Source organism: Sceloporus undulatus, chromosome 4 (assembly GCF_019175285.1).
Source record: "Sceloporus undulatus isolate JIND9_A2432 ecotype Alabama chromosome 4, SceUnd_v1.1, whole genome shotgun sequence".
Taxonomy (NCBI): domain Eukaryota; kingdom Metazoa; phylum Chordata; class Lepidosauria; order Squamata; family Phrynosomatidae; genus Sceloporus; species Sceloporus undulatus.
In genome coordinates, this window is record NC_056525.1 from 180,141,031 (window position 1) to 180,155,445 (window position 14,415).

General features: G+C 39.2%; 1 protein-coding gene across 1 annotated transcript in view; it reads left to right on the forward strand.

Moving 5' to 3' along the window:
- Positions 1 to 14,415, forward strand: part of LOC121928488 (myelin basic protein) — a 143,556-nt gene that overhangs the window by 120,244 nt on the left and 8,897 nt on the right. Inside the window, exons 5-7 of the mRNA XM_042463267.1 lie at positions 7,014 to 7,124; positions 10,628 to 10,663; positions 13,754 to 13,786. Of these exons, the coding sequence (XP_042319201.1) occupies positions 7,014 to 7,124; positions 10,628 to 10,663; positions 13,754 to 13,786 (180 nt within the window). The remainder of the gene's footprint in view (positions 1 to 7,013; positions 7,125 to 10,627; positions 10,664 to 13,753; positions 13,787 to 14,415) is intronic.

Here is a 14,415-nt window from a genome sequence, read left to right on the forward strand (position 1 = left end):
AAATGATCACTTGGAACAACTGCCCTATGAGGGAAAATTACAACATTTGGAGCTGTTTGGCTTAGGAAAATGGCAAATGGGATGTGGGATACATGGTCTGTAGAAAATAGATAAGGATACATTTTTCTCCCTCTCTTGTTAGAATTCCAGACCATCCATTGAAGTGGAATAGTGGGAGATGCAAGATAAATAAAAGAAAGTACTTCACACAGTGCTTAGTTAAACAGTGGCTTTCACAGCTCCAATATCTAGTGACAGCTGTCAACCCAAATGGTTTTAAAATGGGTTGAATGGATTTACAGGAGATGGGGCAATGGGCAACTACTGATCAGGGTGGCTATATGGCACCTCTGGTATCAGAAGCAGTATGCCTCTATAAGTTACTGGACAGCACAAGATGGAAGATCCATTGTACTCAACTCCTACTGGTGGGACTAGCTGATATGAACATAATACTGGCTGTTATTGTAAGGAGAAACTGGAGGTTAAGATCCATGCATACCCCTCTGAGCCCACTGGAGAAAAATGGGATATAAATATAACAAAATTACACTATTTTGGAGAGTCAATGCAGAAGCTTTTGTGTCTTTAAAAGTTGCCTTTAAGCTTTAAGCTTCTGTGCCTTTAAAAGTTGGGTCATGTAGAAGACAGGACTTTGGTAGATGCATGTTATATGGTGGGCTATTAAGAAAAGAAGGTGGAACCAACTGAAATTCCCTTTTCTGTACAACCACAATCCCAGATGATGATAGTGGTATATTTATTTATGTCCCACTTTTTCTCTAAAATTGGGTAAAATGTACAAAAGTAACCAGATCTTCTGCACAGTTAAAGGCTGTACCTCCCTGTGGATCACTGGTAAGTGTCAGTATAGATTAAAGGTGGGGAAATAATGGAATTCTAACCATGTTACTGAACTGAAGGAGAGACTTCAAACTTCATTATTGGCATCCTGCTTGACATGTAAACCCTGTTGTAGCCATATGTCCTCCCTGGGAAAATAGGTTCTTTTCTTTTTGATGTCTCAATCCATCCAACAGAAGATTAACAGCCTTTTTAAAATCCTGAGCTTACTCAGCGGTTCTCAAAGGGGGAAAAATACCTGTAGGACTCTGGTTCTACAAAATGGGAGGAAAAAAGGTACAAGGAAAAGCGACAAAGGTTTGTGGCACCTACTCTCTTCCCAAGTCTGGCGGTCCCTTCCTTTAGCTTCATGAATGACATTTGTATTAGCTCTTGAATTTGGATTCATCTGACCACTCACTTTCACTTAGCCACCAGCTTTCATCCACCTGAGCCTGTTTGGTTGCCTTGGTGATTCCTGTTGCTTGGTTACCAGAGCTAGGGCTAGGGATGACCCCATTTCTGATGTATTTCCACAGACCTTGTTTTCTGGGAGATTTAGGGATGGCAAGAGCTTTCCCGATACAGATGCAATAGACACAAGCAGACCACTTTCATCGGGATTTTGAATTTAAAAAAACCCCCACATAAACAGTAAATCTGAGGTTGCTGCCCCACTGCATAATTAATGCAGTTTTGACTCTGCTTTAACTGTCATGGCTCCCTCTTATGGGATCCTGTAGTGTTTTCTGACTAGAGCTTTCTACAAATCCCAGAACGCCATGGCAGTTAAAGTGGTGACAAATGACATTAATTCTATAATGTAGATGCAGCCTGAGACTACAGACTTATCTACTGCATTGGTTTTAACCCTGAGTCCATGGGCTACAATGACCCATGACAACAGGAGCTTCTTTTCCATGAAACATTATAATCCAGGATTGAGGACAGTGGGGAACACTGTCTGCATGTGGCCCAAAGGATATGTTTTAGATCCCCAAAGGCCTCCAGCCCTGCTATTAAACATGCATGTGTTCGTAAACTGAAAGCTGAGAAAAAGTCTTTCCTGGGCTTCAGAAACATGAAAAAATCGTTCCTTTAAGGAAGGGGCTTAAAGACTAGAAGGATCTTGGAGACAAACAAACAAAATGTCTAACTGAAAGAAGGAAGATGATAGCCTGAGCGTTCGTAGGCTTGAGTCTACTTGCTCAGATGCATGGAAGTAGACTCAAGTCTTTGAAAGCTCAGGCTAACAACTCTGTTGTTTCAGTTCGTGTCAAAGGTGCTACAAGACCCCTTTGCATACTTATTTTCCAGACGAACATGACTAGGTCTTTGAAAAGAAGTATAGGCAGGCTGTGCTTAATTTTCACTGGGGATTAGGATGCAGTTTTAAGAAAGCATTCTTGGCGTGTTGGTGAAAAAGGAGCTAAGAAATCCAACTCTCTTATTAGACCTTCAGATGTAGAAGGAGTCCCAGAAATTTAAATGGGAACTCATTTGATGGGAACTCATTATCCAGTGATAGATTGCTAGCAATAAGTCCATGCCTCTCTGACAGCCAAGATTTAGGAAAGCTAAAGTTGTACTTTTTTTTTCTGTATCCCAGAGTGCATTTCTTTCACTGGCAGTTCTCATCAAGTATACATGCATATAGCTATTCCCTTGTTTCTAGTCCTCTCTAGCAAAAATGATGTGCCTGAAGGATAATATATCCCACAGGGGCTATTTCAGTACTTTGTGGCTTTGTAAACATTCTGACATTCCCTACTCTAAGCATCTTCACTACCAAATGAATCTTCAGGTTGAAACATAAGATTTTTCTTACATAGCCACACATCACGCTACCAGTTTGGTTTATTTTGATATGTGAGTCAAAGGGTAAAGCAATTTTCATTTAAAACTTGAGGACAATGATCAGAACAATTCTGAATCCTGAAAGTGTTGGTTGAGGAAGAATGATCTCAGACAGCAATAATACCTACTAAGTCCATTAAGTTTTATGTCCACAAAATAAGTGGTAATGGGAACAAGACAGTAGGTATTCTTGGAGTAGCTCAGGACTAGTGAAGAGCAGCAGGACAATCCCCCACTAACTAAAATACAGGCCCAAAATGAGACTGGTATTTGCAGACAGATCAGCAATTACAATCAAGCCTTTACTGGAAAATATATATACACATATTAAAGATAATTAGGGCTGTTTCAGAGCTAGATTTTTGTGTTCATGCAATTCTGAACCTTCACATGTGTCAAAAAGTATCAATTTGTAATAGACTATATTTTTAAATTGTATAGGTTTGGTCTGTCCCAGATGCTTCTCACTTACAAATTACAAAGAATGTGGCCTAGCACAAAAAAGTAAATGTGCATAAATGGACAGGTGATGCAAATTCCCTACATAAATGAACAAAAAAATAATAATATTACAACTGTGGTATGACATCCCAGACCCCCTTGTAAATAATCTCTTAATGCAGTGCTTCTCAAAGTGGAGATCTGTGGACCAGTGCCTGTCCATGAGCTATTGGCTGCCAGTCCATAGCAAGTTTTCATGAAAGAAAAAAACAGTTGTAGTAGTTAGGCTAAATGTGGTATCAGTCCCTGACACATGTGGGAGGGCAGAGGGATTTTTAGTACCCCGCATGCAACAGCCTGAAAAGCACTGTTAGAATGCAACTTTGTGAGATAAGTATTACTTTCCCAAGTTGCAAGTGATATGTTAAATGGCAAGCAGTTTCTTAAAAATGACTAGCAATAGAAGAAAATATGAGACATTCAGATGCTGTGCTAAAATCTGATTTAGATAACTTTGGAACAGAATGTTAAGTATATGTCTGTTTATACTACTAACAACAAGAACATAAGATTGATATTCCATATATTAAATACAGTGCTCATTAAACCTTATTTTACCTAGTCTCACAGTACCTTTGAAAGGCATGAGAGCACTCACAAGACTTCCCTTGGTCTAGGACGCTGGGAGCTTTCAAGTTACACAGCTTGCAAGTTAAACTTCTTCAGGTGGAATGGACAAGTAGCTAAGTCTCAGGTATATAGAGGACAACATTAGTTACAAATACATACATTAAGAGATGCAAGCTAAGATATTCAGCACACTTTAACACATTTAACTTCCTTTGAATTGTGCTCTTAGTCACCTTTAGAAAAGGGAGACTAAATTAAGAGAGCACCATATCATATTATTCATCCACCATGTAATAAACCAAATACAACTTGAACCAGTTCATCGCCATACTTATGTACTAATGGTAACTTCAATTCTTTATGTCATGGCACCTATGTAGACAAAATGGCATCATCCATATAAGGAAGGAGATACCAGAAATCTTGTGGTGCACCCTAAATGGGGACCAAACAAGACCAGGAGCCATGGAGTATGACTAAAAGTTGGAAGAAAGATAAAGGACATAGCTGGCTGGCTGGAACAGTCAACAGGACCATTCCATACTACAACTTCCCACCCATTTCCAAAACAAGTGTGAGTGTCATTGCTTCTGTAGACAAAATGGCATCCACTATACACATAGCTGAATATGGGAGTTATCAATCAGCTCAAACACTGATTTTGCTGAAATTCAAAAGTATTTATTTAAAACAAAAACAGCACATGAAGTCTGAGCATGTTCAATACCTACGTAATGCTGACTGACATTTAAAAGTGAAATGACAAACCAGGAAGGAAGGATGAAACAGAATGAACTATGCTAAACAGAAGCACTCTGAATAGCAATAGTATCTTGCAAGTCCTACTTTAATTAGTATATCTTTCCAAAATTATCTCCTATTAATCTACGCCAAGATCCTGTTCACTGGTTGCACAGTGTAAATTTATGTCAATATAGCCAAACCAGAATTGGCTGGTGACATTTGGTACAGCGTTATACTTGTACACTTTACCGTCTTGGAAATCAAAGGCATCTGGCATTAAAGTATGATTCTTCTTTAATGTCAAGTATTACTTAAAGGCAGCATTAAATGTCTGGCCAATAATTGTGACCCACTGATATAGCCATTTCCACCCAGACATTGGATTCCATCCAGAGCAACTTGAGTAGCACATTCTGCAGAGTAGAGAATCACTCCAGCACAATCCTTTGCATTGAAGTGTCTTCAATCACAAGACCTTGCAAGATGAGCAGTACAACTGCACAATGAGCAGTACAGCTGTCCACGCTTCCACTGTGCAACAGTTAACCTAATTCCCCATCCACCATTAAGGTGCACACTTACAGTAGATCCTAGACAGAGTGAAACAACTTACACTGGTGTAACAGAGTTGTGCAACCCTTGCACTACCTCTGAGAAAGCAAAACTGCTCATGTAACAATATTTATTCAAAATCACAACAGGATTCTGGCCATAATGTCCAGTCTCTTTTGTTTCACCTACTTTTATTCACACTATTAAGGCCCATTGAAAGTGGAGGCTGTTTGTACATACAAAAATGTACCTTTCTTTCCTAGCTGAACATTTTCCATGCATCCTGTTGACTTTTCTGCTAACTGGTTGTGTGAGGGAAAACCTGTCTGAAAATATTTGTAACCTGAGCAGCCCAGTTTTTATTTAGATACATTTGGGATAAAGAATATTCAACCTCATTTAGTTAACATCAGCTATGGCATGTAACTTCATAATTAATTTCATTTTTAAAAATTACATATTCTAAAGCATTAATGCCTAAAGAAAATTTCTCTGTAACTTGAAAGCATCTAGATTTGTAGTACAACTTCATCCAATGTTTTGTTTGCTTTTTGCTTTGTTTCCCTCTCTTATTCCAACATCCCTACTAAGACTTGGTGGATACAGATTATCATTTACCACAAGCTGGCAATGTGTCAACAAACATAGAAACATAGGAAGCTGCCGTATACTGAGTCAGACCATTGGTCCATCTAGCCCAGTATTGTCAACTCTGACTGGCAGCGGCTCTCCAGGGTTTCAGGCAGGAGTCTTTCCCAGCCGTACCTGGAGACCCCTGGTATTTCCTGATGGTCCCGCCATTCAAGTACTAAACAGGCGTTGCTTAGTTTCCAAAATCAGACAACACTGGTATGTTCAGGGAGGTATGGTAGTACCGGAACCTCCTCTAGATAGCATATGGTCCAATTTCAGTTTCTTAAAAATGGATTAACTGCAGCCACAGCTAAACATTTTTAACCTGTTCCTTAAATGGCTGTAGTGTGGTGAGTTTACAAAGAAGCCATCACATGCTAAATGGCTTTCTGTATCCACCCTCAGTTCCAGAGGACAGAGTAGCCTAATCTCTTGCAAATAGTTCCACTTCCTAAGCATCTAAATTATTGACCAACTGGGGACTGTCAGAAACAAAGACCTGTATTCAACCTCTCCTTTTTATTTGCCAAGAGAGAAATGCCAAGATCCCAGCATAGGTCAGTGACAATACTACACATGATCTGCATGCAGAAACACTTGGGTTCCCAGCATCTACACCCAAGAAGGATCTGTGGTTACAAGGCATGGAAAGGCCCTCTGTCTAAAATCTTAAAGGACCACTGTCAGTCGGAGCACAGAGTATTGCATTGGACTGACCAGGGGTCTGACTCAGCTTCATACTTTATTATCAATAAATAGTAGAATGCCCATGCCTGTGTTTTAAAGGTGCTGTGCAAGAGGACTAGGGGTCCAAGGAGAAGTGATGATGATAGGATAGATGCTCATTCATAAAGAAGTCACTGATCTCTGCAAATGTGATGTTTCATCAGACATATTAACCATAAAGTGTTTCACTGCCATGGAATTCCTTTTATAACAGAAACAGAACACAAATGATTGCATGTGATGGGTAGGTCTATTAACTGGCCCTTAGCCAGTTGAAAATGGAATTTCCATATTCAGGAGCAGTGTACCTCTGAATACCAGGTAGAAAGCTGTTGCCTTTGTGCCCTGCTTCTGGGCTTCCTGCTACCATTTGGCTGGTCACTGTTGGTATGCTGGACTGGATGAGCCCTTCGGTCTGATCTACTGGGTTTCTTATGCTCTTCTGTATCCAATATCTCTTTCCATTCCTTTCATCTCCTCTTTACTTAAGAATCATGTGATTGATGCAGACTGGCTTTCCAAAGGGGAGCATATTTTTCTTTCAGGTTGCATATTGATCTATAAATATAACCTATCCTGTGTTTCAGGACTATCACCATGCTGCCAGAGCTAGCCACGTAGCTTCCTTGCCTCATCAAAGGTCTCAGCGTGGGCATTATGTGGAGGACAACCCAGTAGTCCACTTCTTCAAGAGCATTGTAAGTTTGTCTTCCATTTTAGTCATTTTTTGGCTGAAAGAAAATCCCTTAAAAAGACTAAAAGCACAATAGTTACCTGGTAGTACCTAGCAGTTATATAGCAGAATAAATTACTGACAGGATAATCAAATATTGTATGTTCCATTTAATTTGGAAAGTCAGTCGAAATATTGAATATTTTAAAATATATCCACAATTCCACACGCATGCCAACCGATGTACAAATGTGCTTCACTTGAGCCTGCTGTATTCTCTTCAACAGAAGTATTAACATCTCCCATAAGTCTTGTGAGGAGGGATCCTATATGCATATTAGAGCCTTATAGCAACATACCCACCAATTGTCCAGATTGGGCTGGAACTGTAATCCTCTCTCATCCCGCTTTTCAGATGCTTTTAAAATGTCACAGTTTCCCTCTTCTCCTCTTCTTCTGCTTTGTCTTCAGCTTACTTCAGTTGTTGCTAACTGAGTTGAAAATGCAAAAGTAGGGAGAGGAGAGGGGATCTTGCCATTCTCAGTAGGCTCAGACAAAAGCAAACTGTTGCACCCTCTCCTAGTTTCTGTGTTCCTCATTAATAAATTGGACCATCTTGACCACATTCTGATGTGTCCTGGTTTTAATCTGTGAAATGTTGGAGGGCATGTAGCACATCACTATTATTATTATTATTATTATTATTATTAACCTTTATTTATAAAGCGCTGTAAATTTAATATTAGAGCCAATATTATTGTTAAGGCTACCATCCTATACACACTTACTTGGGAGAATGTCCCATCCATTGGACTAGACTATAAATCATGCATTGTCAATCACATAATTTTAAATACTTGTTAAGTTTACAGTGTTGTCTATTTCCAGCCTACCTTATAAGACACCAGTCTGTTACCTTTATTTGCTTTATGTTTAATGTTCTGCTCTTGGTTTCCCATGTTAGTTTTGTAAAATAGACTTGAGTTTCAAAGACGACTCTTTGAAGCCATTTGCCAAAACAAACAAAATGTCAAGGGAAAAAAAAAGAAGTTAGTTCTGATTATGTATTGGAGAACTAATCTTTGAAAAGTAGAAAAAGTCTCCTGTTTTTGAAACTGAAGCATGTGGAAAATATTAAAGAGCCTAGCTAGAAACATATTTTCCCTCCCTTCCTATTGAAAAAATATGGGAAACTGCATACAAATTAATGCTGGTCCTGTGAAGACTGGATACATGGGAGACAGTCTTTCCTGTGAGGAGTGACCTTACCTTTAGACATTGTAATGATTGTAGTGGTTATTATTTCATTTGGAAAGAAAAGCAGAGTGCTCATTTTTGTACTTTTGTACAGTGGGCCCTTGGTATTTGCTGGGGTTTGGTTCCAGGCCCCCATGTGGATACCAAAATCTATGGATGCTCAAGTCCCATTATATATAATGTCATACTGAAATGCTTGCCCCTATTCCATTAAAACATTACCAAATAATTTTTTTAATAAATACACTTGGAGATAATTTATTCTGGCTAAAACTCTTCTGAAATCAGCTCTGCAGCAAACATTACTGACATGAATATTTATATGAATCCCCTGAGAGTTGATATAGGATGAAGGTAAGTTGTGGCTCACCTTTTGTGGAAAGTAGAGAGTGCTTTTGAACCTCAATGATTAGACTGTCAAGGAACTGTGATATAACCTCTGCATAAAACACTGAGCTGTAAAAATGTAAATTTACCAGCGACTCATAAGTGCTGAGAGACTCCCCTACTTGTCAAGTTGAGTTTAATTTGTGACAGCTTTATTAAGACAATTCCTCCCAATTTTATTTTTTAAGTCTGATAAATCATTTTTAGTTTGTTGTGATTGTGAGCGGCTTTGTAAATCCCTCAGGCTCATCCTTGTAAACCAGGCTGAACAGCTGCACAAAGAAAGAATTTGTCTGAAAATTGTGATTTTCATCAGAGATCCCCCCACCGCTGCTACCAACATCCCCTGAGCCTCTGAAAAGGGCAGAAATCAGACTAATAAAGAGCTTTTTACAACTAACCAAAGACTGTCTATTGTATGCAACAGGGCATGGACATTACTAAAGATGCAGGGTGACTGCTGGAAACAGGTGCTCTGTCTCTGTTGCCTCTTTCTTCAGTCACGTATAATGAAAGAAAATGTATGCTCTCATGCCATTTCAACGTCCTGCTCCAGTTAATAGGTCGCTACGTGTGGATGTCAAGGATCCCACACCAAATGGGAAGAAAATATCTCATGAGTTTTGTTATGCTTCAAATCATCAAAGGAAAGAGGAGGTGATGTAAGGATGATAGCATAGCTCTCACAGCATCCAGTGAGGACCAAAGAACCTGGGCTACTGTACAAAGCAAAGCATTTACTGGGCAGACCTGAACCAAACTGAGAGGAACCTATTTAGTAAAATTATTGTGGGGACTAGAAAGGCATTTGTAATGGAGCTGGCATCTCAAAAGGGTTCTATGACTACTGAGAATCATTAATCCTCTTTGTTGTGATCATTTTTAGTCTGAGCAATCTTAACACAGTTTTCAGATCCCACTAGAGTTCGATCTAGAGATATTTCCTCTAGAAATGTGCTGGAATGTGTTTCAGATATCTTTGAAGAACAAAGAGGCATTTTTAATGAAATCTGAAACACTAAGGTCCAGTAAAAAGCTTGTTCAGTGTTTAGTACATCATCACCATCATCCTACTCTCAATTTCTAATGTTCACCTTGTGTCATCATTTATGTAGACAAAATGGCAATATCCACAAGAAAAGAAACAACTTATTATTATTATTATTATTATTATTATTATTATTATTATTATCATATAGAGTAGTGCAGCATATCACCACATTAGAGAATAGTGTGATTAAGACTACAATCCCCTGTCCCCTTTTTTAAGAATGGGCCCCACAAACTCACATGCTTAGGATCTGACTATGAATCTAGTGTGCATCATATGATTTTAAAGAGTAGTGTTGCCCAATGACTGATTCAGTAGCTATAATGTTGGCTGCTGTGTGGGGTTGAGGGGCAGAAAATGCAGAATTGAAAGGGCATGGAGTAGCTAGAATCATGTAGCAACACTCCATTCTGCAGCATTGTGCTTCAGGAAGGATCAGCTGAAGATGTTTGGCTGCCTAAAATGGACAACTGTATATACCTCATACATATGCATCCAAAATAGCATCACTCACAGATAGATGGGAGCTAGCAAGGTCAGAGGAACCCCTACATTTTTGCTAGAAAATATTTAGAAAGGGAGGAAAAACTTTGGGGTAGGGGAGGCCCAAACATCTCAAGTAAGGACAGATCATCTCTTAAGTGCTGGAACTGGGCGTGAGGGACTATAGGATGGAATATCCTCAAAAAGGCACAAACACTCCAGAATGTAACACTTTTTAGAATGACATATTTTTAAAAGGGTAGAATTTGTCTTTGAGTTAGTCTCAGAGGTGCTACAGGATCCCTTTGCATAGTTTAAAGAGTTATTCTAACTCTTAACTTCCTTTTCAGGTGTCACCCAGGTCAACTCCTCCCCTGCAGGCAAAGGTAAGCATCATGTGAACATTTAACAAGAATTGCTACTAGAGGGGTCTTCAGCATACAGAGAGGCAGGCCTCTTTACTTAGAATTACAGGTACTGTATCTACTTTTTCCAGAAAGCTGCTATGTGAGCAACACACCACCTTATTTTATCCACCACTATTTTAAAGCAGCTGCATGCAGTTCAGTGAAAAGGTCCTTCTCTTCAGGCAGGGCAGGTCTTCATTTCCTCACCAATATTTACCCTAGCTTCAAACTAGTGGAAGCATAGAGCTTGCAACACTGAGATGGATGTTTCTTTTCTCCTTACCTCCTGAACAGTGTGAGAGTAGCCATGGACATATTGCCCCAAATAGATAAAAGGCATTATTATTATTATTATTATTATTATTATTATTATTAGGCCTCTTTATTCAAAGAGTATGTGTCCTAATTTATATCTACAGATGGAGACTGAGACATAATTACTATAAATCATAGAGAAGTGCAATACATCCTAAACAAGCTGAGGAAAGGGTGACCTGTGTGACTCCTTAATCTGTACTCTAGGTGCTGCTGATGGACATCTTCACAATCCAGGCTGCTCTCTCTTCTTACTAGTCACTATCTTTAAATCAGATTCAGATGAGACTTTCCTTTAAAGAGAGGACATCTCCAAACAATGCTGTCATTTAACATCCTTTCAAATAGAGGACACATGGCCACCCATTAACAAGGGTCATCTTTAAGAGGCCATAGTTGCCCAATTCCAGATGTTAAAATGGTTTTTGTAAAAAAAAAAAAAAAAACCAACAAACATGTTTCCCCTATTTCTCTATACCTCCTTACACCCCCAGATCAGGGAGGCAAGTTCTGCTTCTCTTCTCCTGCTGATGAGTTTCTGCATTGCTCCCAGAGATGCCTATGTTGCTCCTTCACGCTCCAACTTCTCCCTCCAAAAGCCAAAACTCTGTACCTTATTATACAGCTTATTTCTCCACCTTAGAAGCTCATGTCCCACCTCTGAGGACCCAAATGTGTATTAGACCTACATTTGTGTGTGTATACATGCATGCACACATACATCCCCTGGTGCTCTTTCAGTGTAAAGTACATTCATTTATTTATATAACCTTTAACATAACAAAATCTGTAAGCAGTTTACACGGTGAGGGGAGGGGACCATAGATTACAAAAAGGCAATACAAAAGAATTTTAAAACAGTTTAAAAATTTAATGCAGTCATACAAATAGAGCATTACTGGCCTGGGAAGGCATGTGTAAATAAGCATACTTCTAAGTGGCATTTAAAACCTGAGACTGTTTCTGCCTCTCAAATTAAGTAGGGGAAGAGTGTTCCAAATGGTGTGTGCCTCTGCTAAAAAGTCCATCTTTTGTACAGTTATGCAACAGCTATTAGTTGTACAGTGGTAAGGATCTCAGGGATCAACTGGCCACACATCTGAAAAGATGCTGCCGTAGATATACTGGCTCCAAGTTGCTTAAGGATTTATATGTCAACAAAAGTATCACAAATATGTCTTGGTAGCTAATGGACAGACAGTACAGTTTGTTCAGCACAGGTGCATTGATCAGTGATCTACCAAGCATCCTAGCTATTGTATTCTGCACTAGCAGCAGCTTCCAAACCAGACACAAAGACAAAAAGTGCATTATAGTTGTCTATAATAGTCACTGTGCGTGAATAACAGTAGCAAGGCTACACCTATCTGACAATGGATGGAGCCGACATATCAATCAAAGCTGGTAATGGGTATTCCAAATCACTGAAATCCCCAGCACATCCAGAGGCAGAGGGAGATCTAGAAGAATCTTCCAGTGATGTATCTGTTTCTTTAGAGGGAGTATAACACCATCCAGAAGAGGTAAGCAACATGAGACTCAGACCTTGGACTCACTGACCCACAGATTCTGTCCCATCAGGACTCAGCTTCAGTCTGTTAGCCCTCTTTATTGCACATAGTTTGTGAAGGAAGACAAATACTCCAAGGTTTTTCTAAGACCCAAAGTATCAGTTTGGATTAATAGTTACCAGTTGTGCCTTACTTTAAGTAACACCACTGAATCCAAAGAACCACAGCATTCCAGGCAGTTCTTCTGATTGTATTACATGTATTAAATGTTATGGCATATTTCAGAATACAAAAATAGTAAGAAACATAGGAGTAGTTCAACAGTACTCTAAAATGCTCATGGGAAAACAGGTCTTGAACTAATTCTCAGCCAGAGATCTTTGCAAATTTGGTCACCTAAGGCTGGGCTTGTATCATCATAGATAAAAGCATGTCCTTTACATTTACAACACAGAATGATCTTTACTATTTTTTTACAGAAGCCTATCTTAATATCCAAATCAAATTACATGAAAATACTAATAATGGCTAAATATTTATTTATTTTTTACTTCTGTAGGCAATTGGCAACCTAAAATTCAGCTCTCTAATAATTTGTCAGTAACTTTTCTCAAGAAAAAGGGGTTTGATTAACTGAATTTATTATTATCATTATTATTATTAATTAGTTCCCCCCAAATAGTTACATAGTGACAGCTTCTCTATTTGGAGTATGGCTCTGGATACCAGGGTTCAAATCCCCAACTGTGACACTGGGTGAGTCACTCTCTCTCAGCCTCAGGCCATGCCAAAGCCCTTCTGAACAAATCTTGCCAAGAAAGCCCCTTGCCTTAGGGTTGCCATAGGTTGGAAATCACTTAAAGACACACAACAAAGCTACATTTAAATCCTGCCTGAGCTCATGGTTTCTCCCCTCCCCTCTTTTACTCTTGAGGTAGGTCAGGCTGAGAGTGAGTCACTGGGCCAAGGCCAACCAGTTAGTTGCATGGTTTAGTAGGAACTAGAATCTGAAGCTTCCAAATCCCAGACTCAAACCACTATACCTACAGCCTGTTGAAGTAACATTGTAAGCCCCTTTACCACCTCAAAATGGTAGTATCCAAATCTCTCTTTATTTCTGAAACTTTGATCCTAGTCAACAAAGAAACCCTCTTCTACTGAGGATTCTTCTCCTGTACACTTTCAGTGGTCTATTGTTCCACGGTGGTCACCATGTCACTGTTTCTGTTTCTTGTATGTGCAGGGGAGAGGATCACCCTTCAGCAGATTTAGCTGGGTAGGTGATGAAAATGCTTTCACTTGTAGCCATGTTGCTTTCCCCAGGCCCAAATAGCATTTGTTTAACCTGCTTTGCCTTTCTAGCTGCTGCAGAATCCTGCCATTCATGTTTTTGACTTCAGCTACTTTGCTTGTTCTTTCTGATCCATTCCCAGCTCCAAAGCAATTTCTTTCTGCCCATGGTTTTGTTGCTTGCTTTTATCCAGAAGCTCGCCAGACTTAAAATGTTATTAAAATCCTTTTTGCCTGAGCACAAAGCATGGCATCTCTTTCCTTTAAGGCTATTTAGAAGTTCTACTGATCTCTGTGTGTTTTGTGGGGTGAGGAGGTGGTGATGCAATTTTTTGAAAAAAAGGGGATTATTCGAAATAACAAACTACATGCCATGCCACTTCTGTACAAAACCAAAATATAAGCTATTGGATAAGGAATAACATTTTGAATTCCACTGTAGCATAACATGGCCATTTATTGAAATGGAGAAAAAGAAGACATATTTTTTATTCTTCATGGTAGGCTGAATTAAATAAATGAAATCACTATGCAGAACATTGCTAGGTTACATTCACTATTTGAATTTTGTGATGCAACAGAACATTGAAGAGCATATTCAGTGGGGGGAAAACA